The sequence below is a fragment of the Rana temporaria genome, chromosome 3 (genome assembly GCF_905171775.1).
Source record: "Rana temporaria chromosome 3, aRanTem1.1, whole genome shotgun sequence".
NCBI classification, from domain to species: Eukaryota; Metazoa; Chordata; class Amphibia; order Anura; family Ranidae; genus Rana; species Rana temporaria.
In genome coordinates, this window is record NC_053491.1 from 316136932 (window position 1) to 316157858 (window position 20927).

Here is a 20927-nt window from a genome sequence, read left to right on the forward strand (position 1 = left end):
CTTTTAGTGATGTGCAGTTTTGTTTTTACGCCAAACATATCTTTTGGAACTATGGCCAAAAAGTTCAACCTTGGTTTCATCAGACCATAATATATTTTCCCACAAGCTTTTAGGAGACTTCAGATCTGTTTTTTCAAAATTTACCAGTATTTGCCAGATATTCCTGTTATTTAATGTTGCTATAAGCCTCTTGGCAGCCTCCCTGACCAGTTTTCTTCTTGTCTTTTCATAAATTTTGGAGGGACGTCCAGTTATTGGTAATGTCACTGTTGTACCATATTTTCTCCACTTGATGATGAATGTCTTCACTGTGTTCCATGGTATATCTATGGTCTTGGAAATTCTTTTGTACCCTTCTTCTGACTGATACCTTTTAACAAATTCTAATTGCCTAATTCTGAACACTGCTACATTCCCAGTTATAAAAGAGGGTGTGCCCACTTATACAACCACATTATTTGAGTTTTACTCTCTCCCCCGCCCCCCTTAAAAGATTTCAGTTTGTTTTTCAATTGAGTTGTACAGTTTATATGTCACATTAAAAAGGTGGAAAAGGTTCTGAAATGATGGTCTCATTTTTTTACATCACAAAACCCTGACATTTTACCAGGGGTGTGTAGACTTTTTATATTCACTGTACCTACTTACATACACTATATTACCAAAAGTATTGGGACGCCTGCCTTTACACACAAACTTTAATGGCATCCCAGTCCTGGTCCATAGGGTTCAATATTGAGTTGGCCCACCCTTTGCAGCTATAACAGCTTCAACTCTTCTGGAAAACGCTGTCCAGAAGGTTTAGGAGTGTGTCTGTGGGAATGTTTGACCATTTTTCGAGAAGCGAATTTGTAAAGTCAGGCACTGAAGTTGGATGAGAAGGTCTGACTCGCAGTCTCGGCTTCAATTCATCCCAAAGGTGTTCTATCAGGTGGCGATCAGGACTCTGCGCAGGCCAGTCAAGTTCCCCCACCCCAAACTCACTCACCATGTCTTTACACACCTTATTTGTGCACTGGTGCGCAGTCATGTTGGAACAGGAAGGAGGCATTCCCAAACTTACCACAAAGTTGGGAGCATAACATTGTCCAAACTGTCTTGGTATGCTGACACCTTAAGAGTTCCCTTCACTGGAACCAAGAGGCCAAGCCCAACCCCTGAAAAACAACCTCGCACCATAAATCGCCCCACCCCCCCTCCACCCAATTGATTTGGACCACTGCACAAAGCAAAGTCCATAAAGATATGGATGAGCTAGAGTTTGGGGTGGGGGAAATTAACTGGCCTGCACAGAGTCCTGACCTCCACCTGATAGAACACCTATGGGATGAATTAGAGCAGGGGTCTCCAAACGTTCTAAACAAAGGGCCAGATTATTGTCCTTCAGACATTAGGGGGGCCAGACTGTGGTCCCCCCGAGTGTAGCAAATGCCCAGAGTCCGTGGGAGTAAACAATTTAAAAAAGAGAGCTTCCAAGTTGTTACAATGCAAAGCGACCAAGTCAGGGGTAGCCTTAAAGAACACTAGAAGATAAAGCTCTATAAAATGTACTTTTTGTCAGTCTGTTTGTTCAAAAACTGCTGCTTTATCTCTCCAGCTTCAGAGGATATAGCACACTACCGGGTATGTGGAATACCTGCTATTCTGTCACAAGCTGCATTTCTCCCCCCTGGCTCATACATCACATCTGAGCAAATGGGAGAAACCACTTTCGAAGCGATCGTACTATAACCGGATCGTAGGTGTCGAGAGACGATCATGACAATTCATCCAATATCGTCTGATCAGACAAGCACGAAAAAAAAATTTGTACGATTTTCGATTAATCAGTACAGTTGGTATCTGAAAATGCAAATACACTACACTACACTACAACACATTACATCACTTCTGAATTTTTATTCTGTTGTATGAGAATGTGTGATAATCTCCTCACGTGTACCTGGGATAACAATTGAATGGGTTGAATAGCCATTACTCCAGCAGCATGCTGTGCTTTTTCTGGTCAGCATACATCCTCAGCACAGCTCAGAAGTGTGAAATATCTGCTGCAGCTGGGGAGAACAGAAGCTGCGACATTTCAACAAATAGGTTGCTAGAAAGGAAAGTATAGCCTTAACAGGTGAAACTCGAAAAATTTGAATATCGTGCAAAAGTTCATTTGTTTCACTAATGCAACTTAAAAAGGTGAAAGAAGGAGATAGACTCATTACATGCAAAGCAAGATGGTTCAAGCTGTGATTTCTCATAATTGTGAAGATTATGGGTTACAGCTCATGAAAACACCAAATCCACAATCTCAGAAAATTAGAATGTTACATGCAATCAATAAAACAAGGATTGTACATAGAATAATATCGGACCTCTGAAAAGTATAAGCATGCTTATGTACTCAGTACTTGGTTTGGGCCCCTTTTGCAGCAATTACTGCCTCAATGTGGTGTGGCATGGAAGCAATCAGCCTGTGGCACTGCTGAGGTGTTATGGAAGACCAGGATGCTTCAATAGCGGCCTTCCGCTCTTCTGCATTGTTTGGTCTCATGTCTCTCATATTTCTCTTGGCAATGCCCCATAGATTCTCTATGGGGTTCAGGTCAGGCGAGTTTGCTGGCCAATCAAGCACAGTAATCCCACGGTCACTGAACCAGGTTTTGGTGCTTTTGGCAGTGTGGGCAGGTGCCAAGTCCTGCTGGAAAATGAAGTCAGCATCCCCATAGAGCTTGTGTGTGGAAGGAAGCATGAAGTGTTAGAAAATCTGGTAGACTGCTGTGTTCCCCCTGGACTTATTGAAGCACAGTGGACCAAAACCAGATGACATTGCTCCCCAAATCAACACAGACTGTGGAAACTTCACACTGGACTTCAAGCATCTTGCAGTGTGTACCTCTTCATCCTTCCTCCATACTCTGGGTCTTTGGTTTCCAAATGAGATGCAAAATTTGCTCTCATCAGAAAAGAGGACTTTGGACCACTGTTTTTCTTTAGCCCAGGTAAGACGCTTCTGACGTTGTTTGTTGTTCAGGAGAGGCTTGACAAGAGGAATACGACATTTGAAGCAGATGTCCAGGATCCATCTGTGTGTGGTGGCTCTTGATGCACTGACTCCAGCCTCAGTCCACTCCTTGTGAAAGTCCCCAACACTTTTGAATGGCCTTTTCCTGACAATCCTCTCCAGGCTGCGCTCATCGCTACTGCCTGTGCAACTTTCTCTTCCACACTTTTCCCTTCCACATAACTTTCTATTAATGTGCTTTGACACAGCACTTTGGGAACATCCAACTTCTTTTGCAATTACCTTCTGAGGCTTTCCCTCCTTATGGAGGGTGTCAATGATGGTTTCTGCACAACTGTCAGGTCAGCAGTCTTTCCCATGATTGTGATTCCTACTGAAAGACCATTTAAAGGCTCAGGAACCCTTTGCAGGTGTTATGGCTTAAATAGCTGATTAGAGTGGGATACTTTGAGCCTAGAATATTGCATTTTTTTCACAATATTCTAATTTTCTGAGATTGTGGATTTGGGGTTTTCATGGAGCTGTAAGCCATAATCACCACAATGATGAAAAATCCCAGCTTGAACTATCTTGCTTTGCATGTAATGAGTCTCATATATTTTAAGTTGCATTAGTGAAATAAATGAACTTTTGCACGATATTCAAATTGTTCGAGTATCACCTGTGTGCTTTCAGTAAAAATGAACCATTGGTGATCCCTCAACTCAATAGCTATATTAAAGTACAGATACTTGGCATACATCAAGCTGTTTTATTATAAATAAAGTAAACCTTTCTGGAAGCCAAGTTGACTGAACAAAGCTGAGGCTTGGAAAAATGTAAAAAGTGTGTGCGCCAACAAGCATGCAAGGTCTTTACCTGTAAAACAATACAGGTGGGCTGATAGAAATCTACCACTTGTTTAATGACAGGCTGGAAGAGATGTCTGTAACCTGTGAGCAGGAGAGGGGAAAAAAAAAAAAAAAAAGTATAACTATAACCTTATAAATTAGAACATGAAATTTAATGTAACAAACTTGTTTTAAAAATAACAGCTACTGGGACACTACATTACAGCAGTGGTGGTAAACTGAATAAATACAGGGGGGTCTTACCTGTCCCTCAAAAAAACATGTCCACAAAGCCACAGAATAGTTTAGAGCCCAAGTTTGTTTGCAAATACTAGTGCCTTAAATTGCAACATTCACATTTTCACAAGTTCGATTGGTAAAATTCGGAATGACAATTGGCTCACTTACAAATGCATTTGAAGCTTATACAGTCATTTATGTTATCTGACTTTTTTTTTTCTTTTTACCAATTTAATTAAATTACGCTCTTTATTCATTTTTTTTTCATGGTAGGGTCTGGATCAGCAAAGTGGATACCTGATCCAGCCAGCCCATGGTGACTTGCAGCAACAGATTACTTCCAATAGGGAACTATTTCTGGCTGTATCCAGACAGCAGTTGAATATTACAGCAAAGCTATACTACTTCAGGGGAGACAGGACAGAGCTGCATCATCTCTGCCTGAATTTTGAAACAGAAGGGAAGTGCTGTTACATCACACATGATGTTTTATAATTTCCTCTGGAAAAACATTGTAGAAGCATGGTTACAGTTCCTGCAACAAGCTGACCTATAAGCACTCTGTAGCAGGAGCAGAAGCACAGGAGCTATGGCTGATTCATTAACTGTGGCTGTCAGTGACAGCTAGTGGATTCCAACACCGACGATGGCTGTGACCTGCAAGAGCTGCTGGTACTCAGTATACAGCCCTCTGTGTTTTTTGACTCGAGAGCACAACGAGCCCCACACTGAGCATTGGTGGGCCACATACTGTGCACCAATGCAGTAAAGTCATCAAATTGCTGAACTACTGTAGAATATGAATTACTTACTTTGATCATCTATGCCATCTCTTAATGGCACGTTTAAACAGTAATATCTCCCACTTTCAGCACCAACTTCATACATGTCACCTAAAATAAGAATGAAAACTAATTAGTTTAATTTTTATGGGGTGTCAGAGGCCACAATAAAATTTGACATTAAATGCAACAGTGCATTATTTCAATAACAGTTAAGTGTGCACCAAACTAACAGCATTGAAAAAAAGTAGTGCAATACTACAAAACGGATAAAAAAGGTGTATGAGCAAGAAAACTGAAGAAAATTTTTAAATAAGTATTTTTTTAGCAACAAAGAGGCAAGGTTGAACAATCCATCACAATTAGAAAAAGATGACAAAAGTTAAATAAAAAGCTAACATTTTGGTAAAGCCACAATACTCAAAACTTCATTAAAGCTGAAACGAAGTTTGAAAAGACAAATCTTTCATTTATTGTGGGAACTAGATGATTGAATTACCAACCAGTATGCAGGTTAAAGTAGAAACCTTTTTGTAATTCTGAGCCTGCTTGGATATAAGAGTGACAGGTCCCATAGACTTCAATGTTATGGACATATCTCCACCTCCCTCTGCTCCTTACAATTAGCATAAAACACAGTTTCTGAATGGCCAGGAGGAGAGGAAGGAAGTGATATGATCTAAGCCTGGGAGTCCATGGGATCTGCAGCTCTTAATCCTGAGTGGGCATGGAAGTACTGAGGGAGCTGTACTTCCATGTGCATGTAAACAGGAAGATTGCTGGGTGAAGAAGGTGGTGTACACATTACGGCAGGAAGCTTTATAAACAGATCTAGATCTATTGTGCACGGAGTTGGGCATAAAAATTTTAATCAATGTATTATATTGTTATACTGGTCCAGCCATCACTGTGGAAGCTTAGAATCACTGTAGTAGCCAACGCTACTACAGTAATAGCAGCGATCTTCCAGGTCCTGTGCCGAATGGGTTCCCTTTTTCACAAAATGCCTGTATTTTTTTAATCTTGTTTCTTTCTCCTCAGTATAAGTTTACAATTTAGGGCAGGTTTGCAGTATGATCATAGAAGACTGGAAATAAAAGTTACTTGTCCAGCACATGTTGGATCCACATACAACTGACCCATTACAACCAGCAATACCAGACATTAGTTATGCAAAAGTTAGTTTTCCTTTTTCATTTCAGTAGCCACAACACATGTAAAAAGTGACCTTTATATCTGTTAACAACCTGATCTAATAAGTAGACAAAAAGCTTTTACCTGTCCCAGGGAAGAAATAGTTGCCATACTTGTGAAATGAGACTGTCATGACTCTGTCGGTTAGATAAAATGCTTCCTGTACCCCATCTCCATGATGGATGTCAATATCGATATAGAGGACCCGTGGATGATACCTGGCGAACAAGAGATCATTTACAAAACCCTCCTGTATACCAGCCATTGTGCTTTATAGGTAACCTTTAAAAGTATATAGGCTGGCACTGCCGACTTCATACCAAAAATGCTATCTCCCTGGATTTCTTTGGCTTCGATACTTTTGAAAACATTGGTACAGAACAAGCCTGCAAAATCAGCCTGAGGACACAACTCATGATTTGTAAACTTTTTTTTCCAGGCGATTGGCACAGAAAGTAATAAAATCAGTGGATCACCATCATAGCCAAGCAACTAGCATTTTAATCAGAGAACAATAAACAGCACAGTGTGAAATAGGCTTCATTTCCTACTGGAGGTCTAAACATTACTGGATGTGAATTCACAGGCAAGAGTTCTGTGCTGAAAATGAGAGAAACTAATGGTCTGAGTGCCTTTTTTAAAGTTTGTAAAATTCTCTAAACTGATGATCAATATCTTCTTTTTTTATCTTTACAAAATACATTATACATTTTTTTTTTTAGTACTGAACATTTAACACATGAAGAACGTGAACACTTTGGTTAATATAAAGAGAGAGCACAGCAATAGTGATCTATGACTCACTGAGGAATCCAAAAAAGTATGGACGATTCCTCGGACTCGCTTGTGCGTGTACATACTGTATTCCAGTTTAAACTATTGAACTTTGTTCAAATATTTCAAGGCCAAAAGCTCCACTTGCTGACTGTATATGAAAATTCTAAATGGCCTTACCAAATATATTTACACGTAAATTTGCCTAAATAAACAATACAAAAAAAAGTGTTAATTTTTTTATTTGTGACCATAATGACTTATCCAAAATGGGCACCATGGCCATAGTCTGTGAATGGGTTTATGTGGCTTCAGCCACCAGGTGCTGTGAGCAGGCAGCCCATTAAAGGATATGGGGATACAGCAACTTCATTGACACAATTGCTCGTTCCAGTCTGAGTCCTAAGGATGCAGATGAGCAGTCAGTGGGTTTGAGGCCACTACACAGTATACCCGTCAAATTAGGAAGAGTGTCTGTGCCCTTGCTGCGTCCACCATACTTAAATGGGCTACGTGGAAGCAGCACCTTGCAGCTCAATCGGTTTATAAACACAGGATCCATTCACAGGCTACAGGCTACAGCACCCATGTAAATAAGGCCTAATAAAGAAAATGTGTAAAAACAACTACCATACATTCCCCTTAAGCAGCTAAGGCGTGTTATATTTATGACTCCTAGTAATTTTCAGACCTATAAAATTAGTATTCAACACAGTTAAAAAGAACAAGGACATTCCCCTACTTTGGGGAAAAAAAAAAAAAAATGGATTAACGAGTAACAAATAGACAGATAGACTAACATATATAGAGATGAGGTTTATTTTAAAGCATATTTATTTACAATGCCCCCCAAGATAAGAAACCGTCACCAAACAGCCAGCCCTCGGTCAGTAGCAAATAAGATGGTAAAATGAAAGGGAATTTAAGATAAATAATAATGTAGTGTAGTCTCTATATATCATAGATTGCCCATCAATTCTAAGTGTAAATGTAGCTTGATGTTGCAGAAATCATGGATATCTCTCCTATATACTGGGCACTTTCAAACTAAACTGAAAATAGCTTTACTTAAATTTGCTATAAGCAAAATGAACAAATCACTGTAACAGCTGATAAAGATTTAATGTATACTGCAGAACTGGTGTTTGGAGATTAAAAACTAGCATTAATTAGCGCACAATTTTAATCAAAGTAATTTCACAGTCCAGACATACCGACTCGGCTAATGCTTGGATCTACTGACCATAAAAATGTAATAATTACACATATGCTCTCGTAAAATAATTTAGTTTTAGCTGATATACATTTCCTACATATAAGCAGCTACTAAAACAGTGTTTCTTTATCATACATCTATCACTTTCATATACTAAAAGTAAGCGTCCCAGTTTTCCTAGACCAAACGTAGAAGCCAAACTATAGCAGCTGCATGAGATGTCCATGGCAAGTCAATAAGACACCTTCACCTTACTTTAAACTTTTTCTTTTTTTTAATCCCCAAGTAGAGTGGGGAACCTTAGAATCTATGTAGGGCTTAAAAGCCTCTGGAGATTTCCCCTTACTTTCAGTTCAGTTCTGTCTGACCCCCCTAAACAGAATTGAGGTGAAATGTCCCCATTGGCTGCATAAAAACACGGGTGACAACCATGATCCATTAAACATGGGGGTTCCCTCAAGAGGTTGATGACAGTACCTTGGGGTATTAAAAAAAATAAAAATGTTGTCCCTCAGGAACCACGTACATCAACAGCCTTTAAAGATGTCATGGGCTTGAGGGGGGGCAGCCTTCCCACTAACCATGAATAAAAGGGGTACCTTCTCACACTGACCATCAATGTTAAATGGGGGGGGCTACAAATGTACAATCTGCATGTTTGCTGACCACTATTTTTTCCTTATAGTCCATAATAATTACTGCAAGTAATGTCATATAGAGCAGGAGGTGTTAAAAAATATCTACTCTGGGTGTCACATATGATAGGTTCTTTATTTCATTCATTATCATATTAACATTTCTAATGCATCGCAAGCTATAATCAAATACCTTAGTAGCTCTATGAGACGTGAAAATTATTTCAATGGTTTCTTCGTTTTAAAAGGCTGTTCTAGACTAGTGATTGAATCAGACTGTTCTAGCTTTACCAAGGCTGCATTCACACCCGAGTGTTTTCAGCTCGTAAAAACGCCCAGCAAGCAAAATCTCATTCATTCAAATGGCCCCTGTTCACATCTGAGCTTTTTGTAGCCTGAAGCAAAATGCCCGTAGCTCAAAAAAGTACATGGGGTTCTTTTTGGCCAGATTACAGGCATATTTCAGCTTTTTTACATATTGACCTTTTGACCTGTGCAAAATCGTGGCAAAAGCGCTGTAAAAATGCGTACGTTTCTGCCTAAAAACGAAACGCTCAGGTGTGAATGCAACCTAAGAAAAATGGTCTGTGTGTGTCACTTTTGGGAAGGCCAACACCTACTCCCTGCTCTAACATATCAAACAGAAAATCCAAGTAGGAGGGGGGGGGGACGGGGGGCGGGGGCGGTGGACTAGAGGTAGACCGATATTTGGCCATTTTTATAAATCGGCATCGGCTACGTGTATGTGTCTCCGCCCCTTTTCTAAAGCAGCCCAATCATTGGCTGGTGTAATTTAGCTGCTGGGTCCTGCCCACCCCGACAACGAGCTGACAGCTCCTCTCTCTCTCTTCTCTGCTAGTTTCACACAGTTACACTCGGCTTAGTGTGAAACCTGCCAGTGCCAACCAGTTCCAAGTGCCACAAACCAGTGCCACCTGCCAACCAGTTCCAAGTGCCACAAACCAGTGCCACCTGCCAACCAGTTCCAAGTGCCACCTACCAGTGCCATCTGTACTGAGGACATCAAGTGTGTGCTAGAGTGACAGGAGTAAGCAGTGGAGTAGGTGAGGTTTTTTTTTTTTTTTTTTTTTTTTTAAATATTGGCCACAAAAATCGTCATCATATATCGGCCGCCCCAAATTTCTAAATATCGGCAATGGCCAGAGAAAAACCCATATTGGTCTACCTCTAGGGAATACTGCAAAAAAATAAATACTTAAAGCGGAGCTCCACCCAAAAGGGGAAGTTCCACTTTAAAGGATTGTCCCCCACTCCTCTTGATTTTGACAAGTACCCGCTTTCACTTCCGCTCTGGCCGCCTAGGCGATCGAAAGTTCTCCTCCCCTGCAGTCCTCTGGGACATGCGACAGGTCCTAGAGGACAGCTTGACCATTCGCGATGTGCAGCGCTGCTCACGCACGCCCAGTGGGCATTCGGCTGTGAAGCCGCAAGCCATCACAGCCGGGTGCCCATAGTTAAGATGCTGGCGCTGAAGGAAAGACAACAGGTGAAATCTGCTGATGTGAGCACACTGCTGGATCGTGGGACAGGTGAGAGGCTATTTTTTTTAAAGTCAGCAGCTACAGTTTTTGTAGCTGCTGACATTTTTTTCACAGGAGACCGGGATTCCACTTTGTAAACTTTAAAAAAAAATTAAAAATAAAATGCATTGGCCAGCGTTAGGCATTTGTTTTGCATAGAACCTCTGTCGTATTTGATATGTATGTGGGTTTATCATTCACATCACCCACCCTTGCCTCAATATGCCAAATGCTATGTTGCCATCTAGACACCTTTTGCTAAGGCACTGTGAGCTAACTTTTAGTTTGGTGCATCTTAGATAATGCTGTGCAAGCATTTGAGCAAATTATTCTAGGTTTACAGCAACAACTAAGTATTGCGGCCAATAAGCGAGATGGGCTGTAATTTTGCAATTACAATTGTAATTGCTGAGTCCTGGGGGGGGGGAAAGAGATGGAAGCTGGTATACTCCCTCATGATGCACATTACTTATAAAAGACTTGAAGCCAAAGCTATTCAGGTGAGTGATACCACAACCCTAAAACCATATTGCAGTTCTTGGCACGATGATTACCTGTTAGTTGCCATTTAAGGTTTCCCCTCCACCCCCACACATTTATAGTCCATTACAAAATATGTACTTCAATTAATTTGAACCCCAAAAGGATGCTACATATATGTAAATAATAATAAAAAAAAAAAAAAAATGTAAAGCCTTACTTGAGAAGTTCCAAAATACCTATCACAATGTCATTGACGTAACAGAATCCAGAAGCCTGTGAGAGAAAACATCTGTAAAAATGATATACAATATATAGTACAGAGTAGTGAGCATGCACCTGATTTACTATAGTATGAAGTTAAGTGAATGTGTTTGTATTAAAATATTATATTCACTTAGGTCAAAAGAAACTTGCCGATTTTCGAATGTATGCTCATTTTATCTTCGATTAAACTTTAGTAAACCAGGCCCTAAATATCCCATTTAAAGGGGTTGTAAAGGTACATGTTTTTTCACCTTAATGCATTCTATGCATTAAAGGTGAAAAATCATCTGAGCATTACAGCCCCAGTTTACGTACCTGACCCCTTTGAAAGTCCTGCACCATGAACGCACTGGCTTCTCGGCTCATTCATTGGTTGATTGAAAGCAGCGCAGCCATTGGCTCGCGCTGCTGTCAATCATATCCAATGATGCGACGCGCCGGAGCCGAGTGATACAGCCGCCGGCTGTATCACGGGAGCGTGCCCTGAGAGAGCTCGCATGAAGGTGGAAAGTTCTTGCGGGGGGGGGGGGGGGGAGCCGAGACAGCCACCGAGGGAGCCCAGAAGACCAGGTTCGGGGCCACTCTGTGCAAAACGAGCTGCACAGTGGAGGCAAGTATAACATATTTGTCATTTAAAAAAAAAAAAAAAAAAAAAAGGGATCTCTTTAGCGTTCCTTTAAAGGGTTAGACCATCCAAAAAGAATTAACATTTTTGCAAATAAATTAGTGTTCAATTGTCTTATTACCATCGATTTTAAACACACAGCTTTCTCTGCAGCATATATTTTCCACCAATTTCTCTCTCATTCCACATACAAATGTAGCCTGTACATGGATATGAGGATGGTACATGAGCAGTCAAGCAGTGCAGCTCAAAGGCCTCAGAATTCATTAACTGGTGAAAGACCTTTTTGTAGTACCTAGTTAAAATTGTCATTCATTTTTTATTTACTCAACGGACCAGTATAAAATTAAAGTTGAACAATGATTAGTAATGGGAACATTTTATGAACATTTTGACTCATAATGAAAATATTTAATTGTTGGTAAACATCTTAAACACACAAGAAAAAAAAAACGCTAGTAATTAGCCTAGTAGTACAGGCCATTGATATTGGTTTAATATATAGCAAAACATTTTAAGATCTCTGTGTTTCAAGAACATTTTGGGCCAGATTCCCGTAGGAGCGTATATTTCTGCGCGCGTAGCGTATCCTATTTACGCTACGCCTCCGCAACTTAGACAGGCAAGTGCTGTATTCACAAAGCACTTGCGCCGTAAGTTGCGGTGGCGTTGTGTAAATTGCCCGGCGTAAGCCCGCGTAATTCAAATGTGGAAGAGGTGGGCGTGTTTTATTAAAATGATCCGTGACCCCATGCAAATGAATCGTACGGCGCATGCTCAGTATCACGTCGAATTTACTCCCCAAGATAGGCCGGCTCAATGCCTGCGACGTGAACGTGAACGTAACCTACGCACATCCCCAGTCACGTACGACTTACGTAAACAACGTAAAAAGATACGCTTGTTCCGAAGTCCATACTTTGCATTGGCTGCGCCTCATATAGCAGGGGTAACTTTACGCCGGAAGTAACCCTAACGTAAACGGCGTAGCGGGCGCAAGTACGTTCGTGAATCGCCATATCTACCCAATTTACATATTCGATGCGTAAATCTACGGAAGTGCCCCCAACGTCCAGCGTAAATATGCACCCAAGATACGATGGCGTACTAAGACTTACGTCGGTCGAAGCCAGATTTCAGGCGTATCTACGTTCAAGAATACGGCGCATAGATACGACAGCGCATCTTGTAACTTACGCGGCGTATCAATAGATACGCCTGCGTAACTTGTACGTGAATCTGGCCCCTTATGTTTAGCTTGTGTAATGGTCGGGCACACCACTAGCTGTATGTGTAGCAGCCATTTTGTTCAGGTCATGCCATAAGAAGACACAGCTGCAGTGATCTCCCCCAGCTTATATAATCCACAACCTTTCATGGCAGACACCTCGCTGTGCTTTCTGAGCAGCTTGCCATGAACATTGAGCTTCATTGATCTTGTGTAAAGACACCAATTTAACTTTTATGATCCAATAACTGGCAGCGTGCATTTTTAGGCTAGTTTTTCACGCAACACAAGTGTAGGTCAGCCCATTGAAATCGATGGGCTGCCCTACACGTGGTAAAGTAGCTCATTGCACATTTTGGTGTGTTGCAGTTTGAACCACTTTGCTGCATTTGTCACTTGTTTTTTCATGGGGCAAAATGTGTTGCTTGCTTCTGCGTTTGGGGTGCCATTAACAATTAAGGGCACCAAAAGCGCAATTGGTTAACTTTAGGTACCGTATTTGCCGGTATATAAGGCGACCGGGCGTATAAGACGACCCCCTAATTTTTCAGTTTAAGTTTTTTTGTCTGTAATCACCGTATAAGACGTCCCCCCTTCCGAGACTTTATATTTCTTCCTTCTGGAGCTATATTCTTCTTCATTCTTGCTGAAACTGGATCCATATTCTTCTTCCTTCTTACTGGAGCTTGAGCCAATCACGGCGTGCAATGTATTCTATTAATGAATACAACGCCTGCTTGGATTGGCAGAGGCTGTAACATCATCAGCCCACACCTCTCTGACTCTCAAAGCCAATCCGAGCAGGCTACTGAATGTAGCCTGCTCATATTGGCAGAGGTTGTTACTCCAATCCGAGCTCTGTATTCATTTGAATACATCACTCACCAGGATTGGCCAAGCGGTATATACTGTATGTAGCCGAAGCTACATACAGTATTACCGCACATCCAGCAGGCATCCTAGCAGCTGACCCGGCGTATAGGACGAGCCCTGCTTTTTGGCCATTTTTTTTTTAGGTGTAAGAGGTAGTCTTATACGCCAGCAAATACAATATATAAAAAAAATGGTCATACATTATACAATCTGATGGTACAATCTCCTCTAGATTTACTGGAACTGAGGAACATGAGAAAACACCATGTATCCAATTACTCTGTATCCAAGCAGGCAGGCTCTTGTACTTCATAACTGATGGTAGATCTAGGTCCAGCCATAGATGGTTTGATTCTCAGCCAGTTTAGAAGAAACCGGCAAAGATGCGAACCATGTATGGGCAGGCTGAATGTACCAAGTTGATCAATCAGCTTGAGTACAATAAGCCTGCCGGATTTTACATACGATTATCACTAGCAATAATCACAGTCTTCTCCCGGCGGGGACGGCTCCCCCCCCACAGGGGACAACACAATGGCTTGGTGAGAGGGGATTCCCCTGTCATGGTCTGAGATGATGGGGTTGCAGGAAAGAAATTCGCTCAGTGTATGGCCTGCAATTGATTGTATGTGTGAACAAAAAGGTGGGTGGGAGCCATCATACAACAATCGGGATGCTGAGTTAAGGGCTGGTGAAGAATATTATATAAAGCTTTATTTTCTGCATAACAGTTGCATTCATGGTATATTGGTAACAAAGGAAGCAGAAATTTAGAGTGAAAAAAGTGAACTTGGCCTTTAAAAAAAAATGTGCAAAACTAATATTACCTCAAATTTTTTAGCATGGTGAAGTCCCCCAGCCCAGTTAATTGCGATGTCACAAATCTGCGGATCAACAATTAAGAATGCAATTAGATTTGGAAAAATAAATAAATTAACGCGTTCATTCTTACTATAAAAGAAATTACTAAAACAATAATAGAAGACCCTTAGACAGTTCTGTTCCATGGAGTGGAAGGCCCAGTAAAGCAATACAAAGATTCACTAATCCCCCACTTTCTGAATGCCGCAAAAAGACTCATACCCCAAAAAAGGGTAGGAACTAGAAAGCCCTAGAATTCGGGATTGGAGAGAATATTTATTTATATATATGAGGGATTAGTGGATAACTGGGATAGTTGGAAAGCGTTTAAAAAGACGTGGAGTTATGCACTCTACCCAGTGAGAGGGGGGGGGACGTGATGGGTAAGGGAGAGAAATTTGGAAGTCAAAACCGTGGGTAGGATGCAAACTGTGTTGATTGCAATATTTTATGCATGTTGATATTTTTGATAAAATTAAAAATAAAGAATAAAAAAATAAAATAATCTACGTGTTCAATGGTACTTTATAAGCATTATTTACAACTGAATTCATGCTATTCTATACCCACTTCCACACCAGGCCTTTTCTGTCACTTTTTGTTTAAATGTAACAATCAGTATTTTCTGCTAGTAAATTACTTAGAACCCCCAATTATATATATTTTTTTAAGTAGTAGAGGCACTAGAGAAGAAAAAAAAAATAAAAATAAAAAAAAAATAAAAAAAAAAAAAAAAAATCGGTGAGTGTTGCAATTTGTAACGTCACAGCGGTTTTTAAAAAACACTTTTTTAAATACCCTTTTTTTTTTTATGCAAAAAAAACAAACACACTAATTTTTTTGTCAAATAAAAGATGTTAAGCAAAGTAAATAGACACCAAACATGACACACTTAAAAACTGGACATACATTTTACTATCCATGGGCTACGGTTTAAAAGCCTTTACAGGTTACCACTTTAGATTTACAGAAACGGTCTAGTGCTAGAATTACAGCCCATGATCTAACATTTGCAGGGATACCTCATATATGTGGGATGACCACTGTGTGCTGTACTGACGCGTACATTCCCTTTTGCGCATGATCAGGGACGGCACTTAAAATTGGATTTTTATATTATTATTTTTTTATCACTTTTATTACTGACACAAGGAAGGTAAATATCATTGACAAATACTCTTTATGGGGAGATCTGGCATCTCCTTCTGCAGTTCAAAAAAGCAATACGGTGGCTAGTTAGCCGCTAGGATTGCTTTTGCAAGAGAGACGACCGCCAGCTCTTGTACAACACTTGAAATTCTCAATAAGAATATCTTTAAAACACGAAGAAAAAAAAAATACATGGTACCGTGTAGAGGTCGGCCGATATTTGGCCTTTTTGGAGAAATCGGCCGATTTTTCTCCAAATTTGGCCGATATTTAACATGGCCACTAGCGGTGGCCGCGGCTCCGGAGATAGGCCGAAGCCTTTCCTGATGCAGTGACCGCGTCGGCAATTCGCGCATTGCCGCCGCGGTCACAGCATCAGGAAAGGCCGCGGCTTCGGCCTAGCTCCGGAGCCGCGGCCATCTTGGTACACCCAGCGCGGCGGCCCTCCTCTCTGTTAACACCCACAGAGGAGGAGGGGCCCGCACTCGTGGGACAGACACCGCTGTCTGGTGTCTGTACTACGGGGGGGGGGGGGGGGGGTCTGTACTGAGGAGGGGGGTGGGTGTCTATCCTGAAGGGAGGGGGTCTGTTGTACTGAGGGTGGTGACACTATTTTTTTGCACCAGTGCCCCCTGACAGTGCCAATAAGTGCCACTTGCCGTCCAGTACCATCTGCCAATGCCAATACCAGTGCCACCTATCCAGTGCCAATACCAGTGCCACCTTCTATCCAGTGCCACCATCCAGAGCCAATACCAGTGCCACCTTCTATCCAGTGCCAATACCACCATCCAGTGCCAATACCAGTGCCAATACCACCATCCAGTGCCAACTAAAGCCATCAGTGCCACCTGCCAATGCCAACCAGTGCCATCTGCCAGTGCTAACTATTGCCATCCAGTGCCAATTAGTGCCACCTGCCAGTCAGTGCCAACCAGTGCCACTTGCCAGTGTCAACCAGTGCCACCTGCCAATCAGTGCCTTCTGCTGGTGCCATCTTCCAGTGCCACCAAAAAAAAAAAAAAAAAAAAAAAAAAAAAAATCGGCCTAAAATATCGGCCGCATAAATCGGCATCATATATCGGCCGCCCCGATTTCTAAATATCGGCATCGGCCAGAGAAAAACCCATATCGGTCGACCTCTAGTACCGGGGTGATACCTGCAGCTGCAAGCATCATCCCGGGATAACCAACCGAATTCCGTAAGTGGATACAGAAGTACACAAACCCTACAATAAGAAAGCAGGATCAGACTGGGAGGAATATTTATAAAGCAGCAACACTGATTTTCTGGTTTAAACAATTTTGCAAATCAATTTACTACACTTCTTTTTTTTTTGCAGAGAGCAACATCACCAAACTGTAAGCAGTGTTTTAAAGAGGGTCAGACTGGCATTACCAAAACGAGTTACTGGAGATGCATAAATATAGTGGAAGACTTTACAAAACTACAACAAGTAATGGAATATTTAACACCCAGCTGGGCTAAATAGTGACCACTAAAAAGCATCAATTACATTAAAATTTCAAAGACAGGTTGTATATTGTTTACAAGAGAAAGTGGTTAAGTGCTCCAAACATATTCCAAATGTGAACATGCAGGGCTTTCTCCCTATTACACTACCCAGATTATCTCTTTCAATAAAGAAAGACGTAGGACAGCCTCACTTATACAGGAAATACTATTAACTAGCGCTCTATGGACCGGATCTATAAATGATATTAAAAAAAAAAAAAAAAAAAAAAAAAAGACAGCCAATGGGACCGAAAAAAAAGCAATGTTTTTTTCCCCATCAATAATCAGAGTCATGGGTAGACAATTAAAAATAAAATGAAAGTAAAAAAAGTCAACAATACCACTTGGAATCCCAGGGGCATGAAGGGGTTAACACCATCCAGGGGGCCTTGCTGGTGGAGCATGGAAACCCGGGTCTGAGTAAAAAAAAAAACACCTGATGGCTGGAGGCAAAGATACGTCCGTGTCTAGGGAATGATGGTACCGCGGGATGAGCCGTCCTGGACCAAGCCAAGGGTCCAGAGTGTCTACCAGAGAGAGCCCTGTCAATGGTGAGGGGAAGCCAAACAGGATGCAAACCTATGGATTCCAGAATGGAAGCCTATGAGCCAGTGGGAACCGCAGCGCTGCCTAATAGTATTTCTTGTTTATATTACATTCTTCCCAATGCCTTTGTCAGCTGCATTGGCTCTGGATTGCAATAACTTTTTCAGTTGTCACATATCACCATAGGACCCACAATTTTGTAGCGCCAAAAGGAACTATTTTTTTTTTTTTTACTTATACAGGAAAAACTACTGTGGTTATCCAAGAGGGAAAGGGAAAAATGATGAAAAAAATAAATAAAAATGTTTTAGTGCCCCTGCCCCCTCGGGTTTACACACAGAAGCATATGTAGGCTACGCCTGCATACGTAGAAGATGTTCACACTACACATGTGAGGTACTGCCGTGAACTTTAGAGTGGGAGCAATAATTCTAGCAAAAAAACTCCTTTGCAATTCTAAACTGGCAAGCTGTAAAAAAAAAAAAAAAAAAAAAAAAAAAAAAAAATTTAAAATGTAAACATTGCCTACGGAGATTTTTAAGTACCGAAGTCGGTGTAACATCTTTCACATTATACAAAAAAAAAAAAAAAAAAAAAAAAACATTGTGGTAAATATTCTGTTTTGTTAAATACCATGCGACGTAAAAAAACAAAAAAACAAAATAAAAAAGCAAAACTACAATTGCCATTTTATTCTCTAGGGTCTCTGCTATAAAACGATATACAATGTTTGGGGGTTCTGTGTAATTTTCTAGCAAAAAAATATATATATATTTTCTTATGTGTAGGAGAGGAATGCCAGAATTGGCTTTGGGCTGGAAGTGGTTAAAGTCTAGAAGACAATGAGAATCAGAATTTAATATGATCCATATGTAGAGAATTGTGAATGTACTCTTCATCTTGAATAGTAATTTTTATCTATAAAAAAATATTACCTTGTTGTTTAGCTGAGTAGCACCTTGAAGTGAAGCTCCTGTGTACCGAGAACAAAATTCAAATAGGCCAGGGAACACTGGGCTGAAAAAAACAAAATAGGAAAATTAAAAATACATTTGTCCCACCTAGGAAAGGAGCAATGATCCATATATCCTTTGCTGTTTATCTACACCAGTGTAGCCCAACTTATCCTCATATACCCCAAATGATGTATGCTATGAAAGTAGACCCACATCTGCATTGGTGAGATAAAATAGCAACATAAATGATTTGAAGGAAAACTGCCATGCAGGCTGTCACATGCGCCCTCTACTTCTGAAAATGTTGCCTGGCTACAAACGACTGCTACTTGCAAACAGAGGGAGACAACAGGATGCGAGAGGAAATCTACCACTAGGAAGGGACATTCACTCCTATAAGAGTTATGGGGAAAAGGTTCCTCCACTTTCCACAACAACCCCAAATGTTAAAAATCCAATTGTCATTGGAACAGAAAAAGTAGATGAAATCTTTTGAACAGGGACACAGACAGCAAAACAAAACATTACAGGGGTGTTTAACCCTTCCCTATTCTATCCAAAACACGTTAAAAAACAACAAAAAAAACTTTCCTTGGTTTTTTCCAATTCTGGTTTGCAGGAGTATGTCCTCCCTAGTAGATGATTCAAGATGAACATCTTGAAGGCCCAACTATTAAAAATCTTGACTTTTCTTTTTAGCATCCCAAAGGATTTAAAGGGTCACTAAAGGAAAACATTTTTTTTTTGCTGAAATGACTGTTTATTGGGTATAGAGACATAAAAGTTAACCGATTCCTTTTAAAAATGATTACAAATTTAATTTAATCTATCATATAATGTGCCTCTAGTTTCACTTTCGGTTTTAAAGGTACATACATGAAGTTCCGGGTGAGAGGTGAGTCGTGAAGACTCACAGAACAAAAACAACAAATCCAGGGCAGTGTTTTGTTTTAAAATGAATCTGATTGGTTCTGAGGAATTTTAGACACACAGTAATGACAGCTTAAACCACCGTGAAAATCTCCCAGTACGATGGTTATAAGGAAACAGGCAACCAGGAAGTGTGGAGATCACAGCAGAATTACAGCTACTTCAAAGCAAAAACGAACAATGAGGACATGAAACCAGTACTGCAGTAAGGTAAAGGAAGCTATTTAGCTAAAAAAAAAAATCCTTTAGTGACCCTTTAAGCATGTGTAGAGTGTATATTGGTGTTTATCTTGCAAGCTTATTCATGCCCATAAACACTGCATGGGATACAGGAAACATTTTCCAATGTAGGGCTACACAAGATGGGATTATAATCAAGATGAGCTGGGAGGTTTGACATCTGGGCACTGTTTCCAAGTTTTCAAACATATATTTAATAGACCAGAACCTGTGGTATTGGGTATCATTTTCTAATGGATTACATTTGTCAGATTAACAGGAGGAGACAAAGGCCATTTTTGTAAATTGCCAAACATGTATACTGCAGGGGTTGTGTTTACAGGGTATAGAGACATAATAGTTAACGGATTCCTTTTAAAAACGATTAAAAATAGATAAAAATCAATCAAATAATTTACCTGTAGTTTTTTAGTTTCGTTTTTGCATTTAGTTTCGTTTTAGCATGTTATGCTGTATATGTGCTGGACAGTGCCATAGAGCAGTATTGGTTTGAAAACGAAACTAAAATCTCCCAGTACTGTGGTGATCAGGAAACAGACAACCAGGAAGTGTCCAAAACAGAGGAGAATTACAGCAACATCAGAGCAAAAACAAGCAATGAGGACATGAAACCAGGACTGCAGTAAAGTAAAGGAAGCTATTTAGCTAAAAAAAAAAAAACATCCTTTACTGACTCTTTAACCACTTCGTGGCCAAGGGTAAAACAAATCCAAATGCCCAAACACAGTTTAGCAATTTTGGCATGTTAGTAAAACTGTACATATCATCAAAACTACTTTGTGTATCCAGGTGAATGATACCTTGCTTTTTTCAGGACAAATTGGGCCTTATTTTGGTGCTAAATGGTAATGCATATCTCCCGATTTTTTTTTTTAATGTCAAAAGGAAAACAGAGCCAAAATAGTTAAAAAATAAAATTCTTTTAGCTGTATATTTATTGCTACTTCTATAACCTTCCACCAGAGAACACCCGTAGGACAGCCCAGAATCAACACACACAATTACTATTCTGCAAGGAGAGAGAGAAAAAG

At 40.5% G+C, this 20927-nt stretch overlaps 1 protein-coding gene across 2 annotated transcripts in view; it reads right to left on the bottom strand.

Moving 5' to 3' along the window:
• Positions 1–20927, bottom strand: part of HDAC3 (histone deacetylase 3) — a 64584-nt gene that overhangs the window by 19153 nt on the left and 24504 nt on the right. For both annotated transcript variants that reach the window (XM_040344881.1, XM_040344882.1), the window contains exons 4-9: positions 18706–18787; positions 14526–14582; positions 10926–10981; positions 6144–6277; positions 4896–4976; positions 3872–3945 (exon numbers count right to left, since the gene is read on the bottom strand). In XM_040344881.1, the coding sequence (XP_040200815.1) occupies positions 3872–3945; positions 4896–4976; positions 6144–6277; positions 10926–10981; positions 14526–14582; positions 18706–18787 (484 nt within the window). The remainder of the gene's footprint in view (positions 1–3871; positions 3946–4895; positions 4977–6143; positions 6278–10925; positions 10982–14525; positions 14583–18705; positions 18788–20927) is intronic.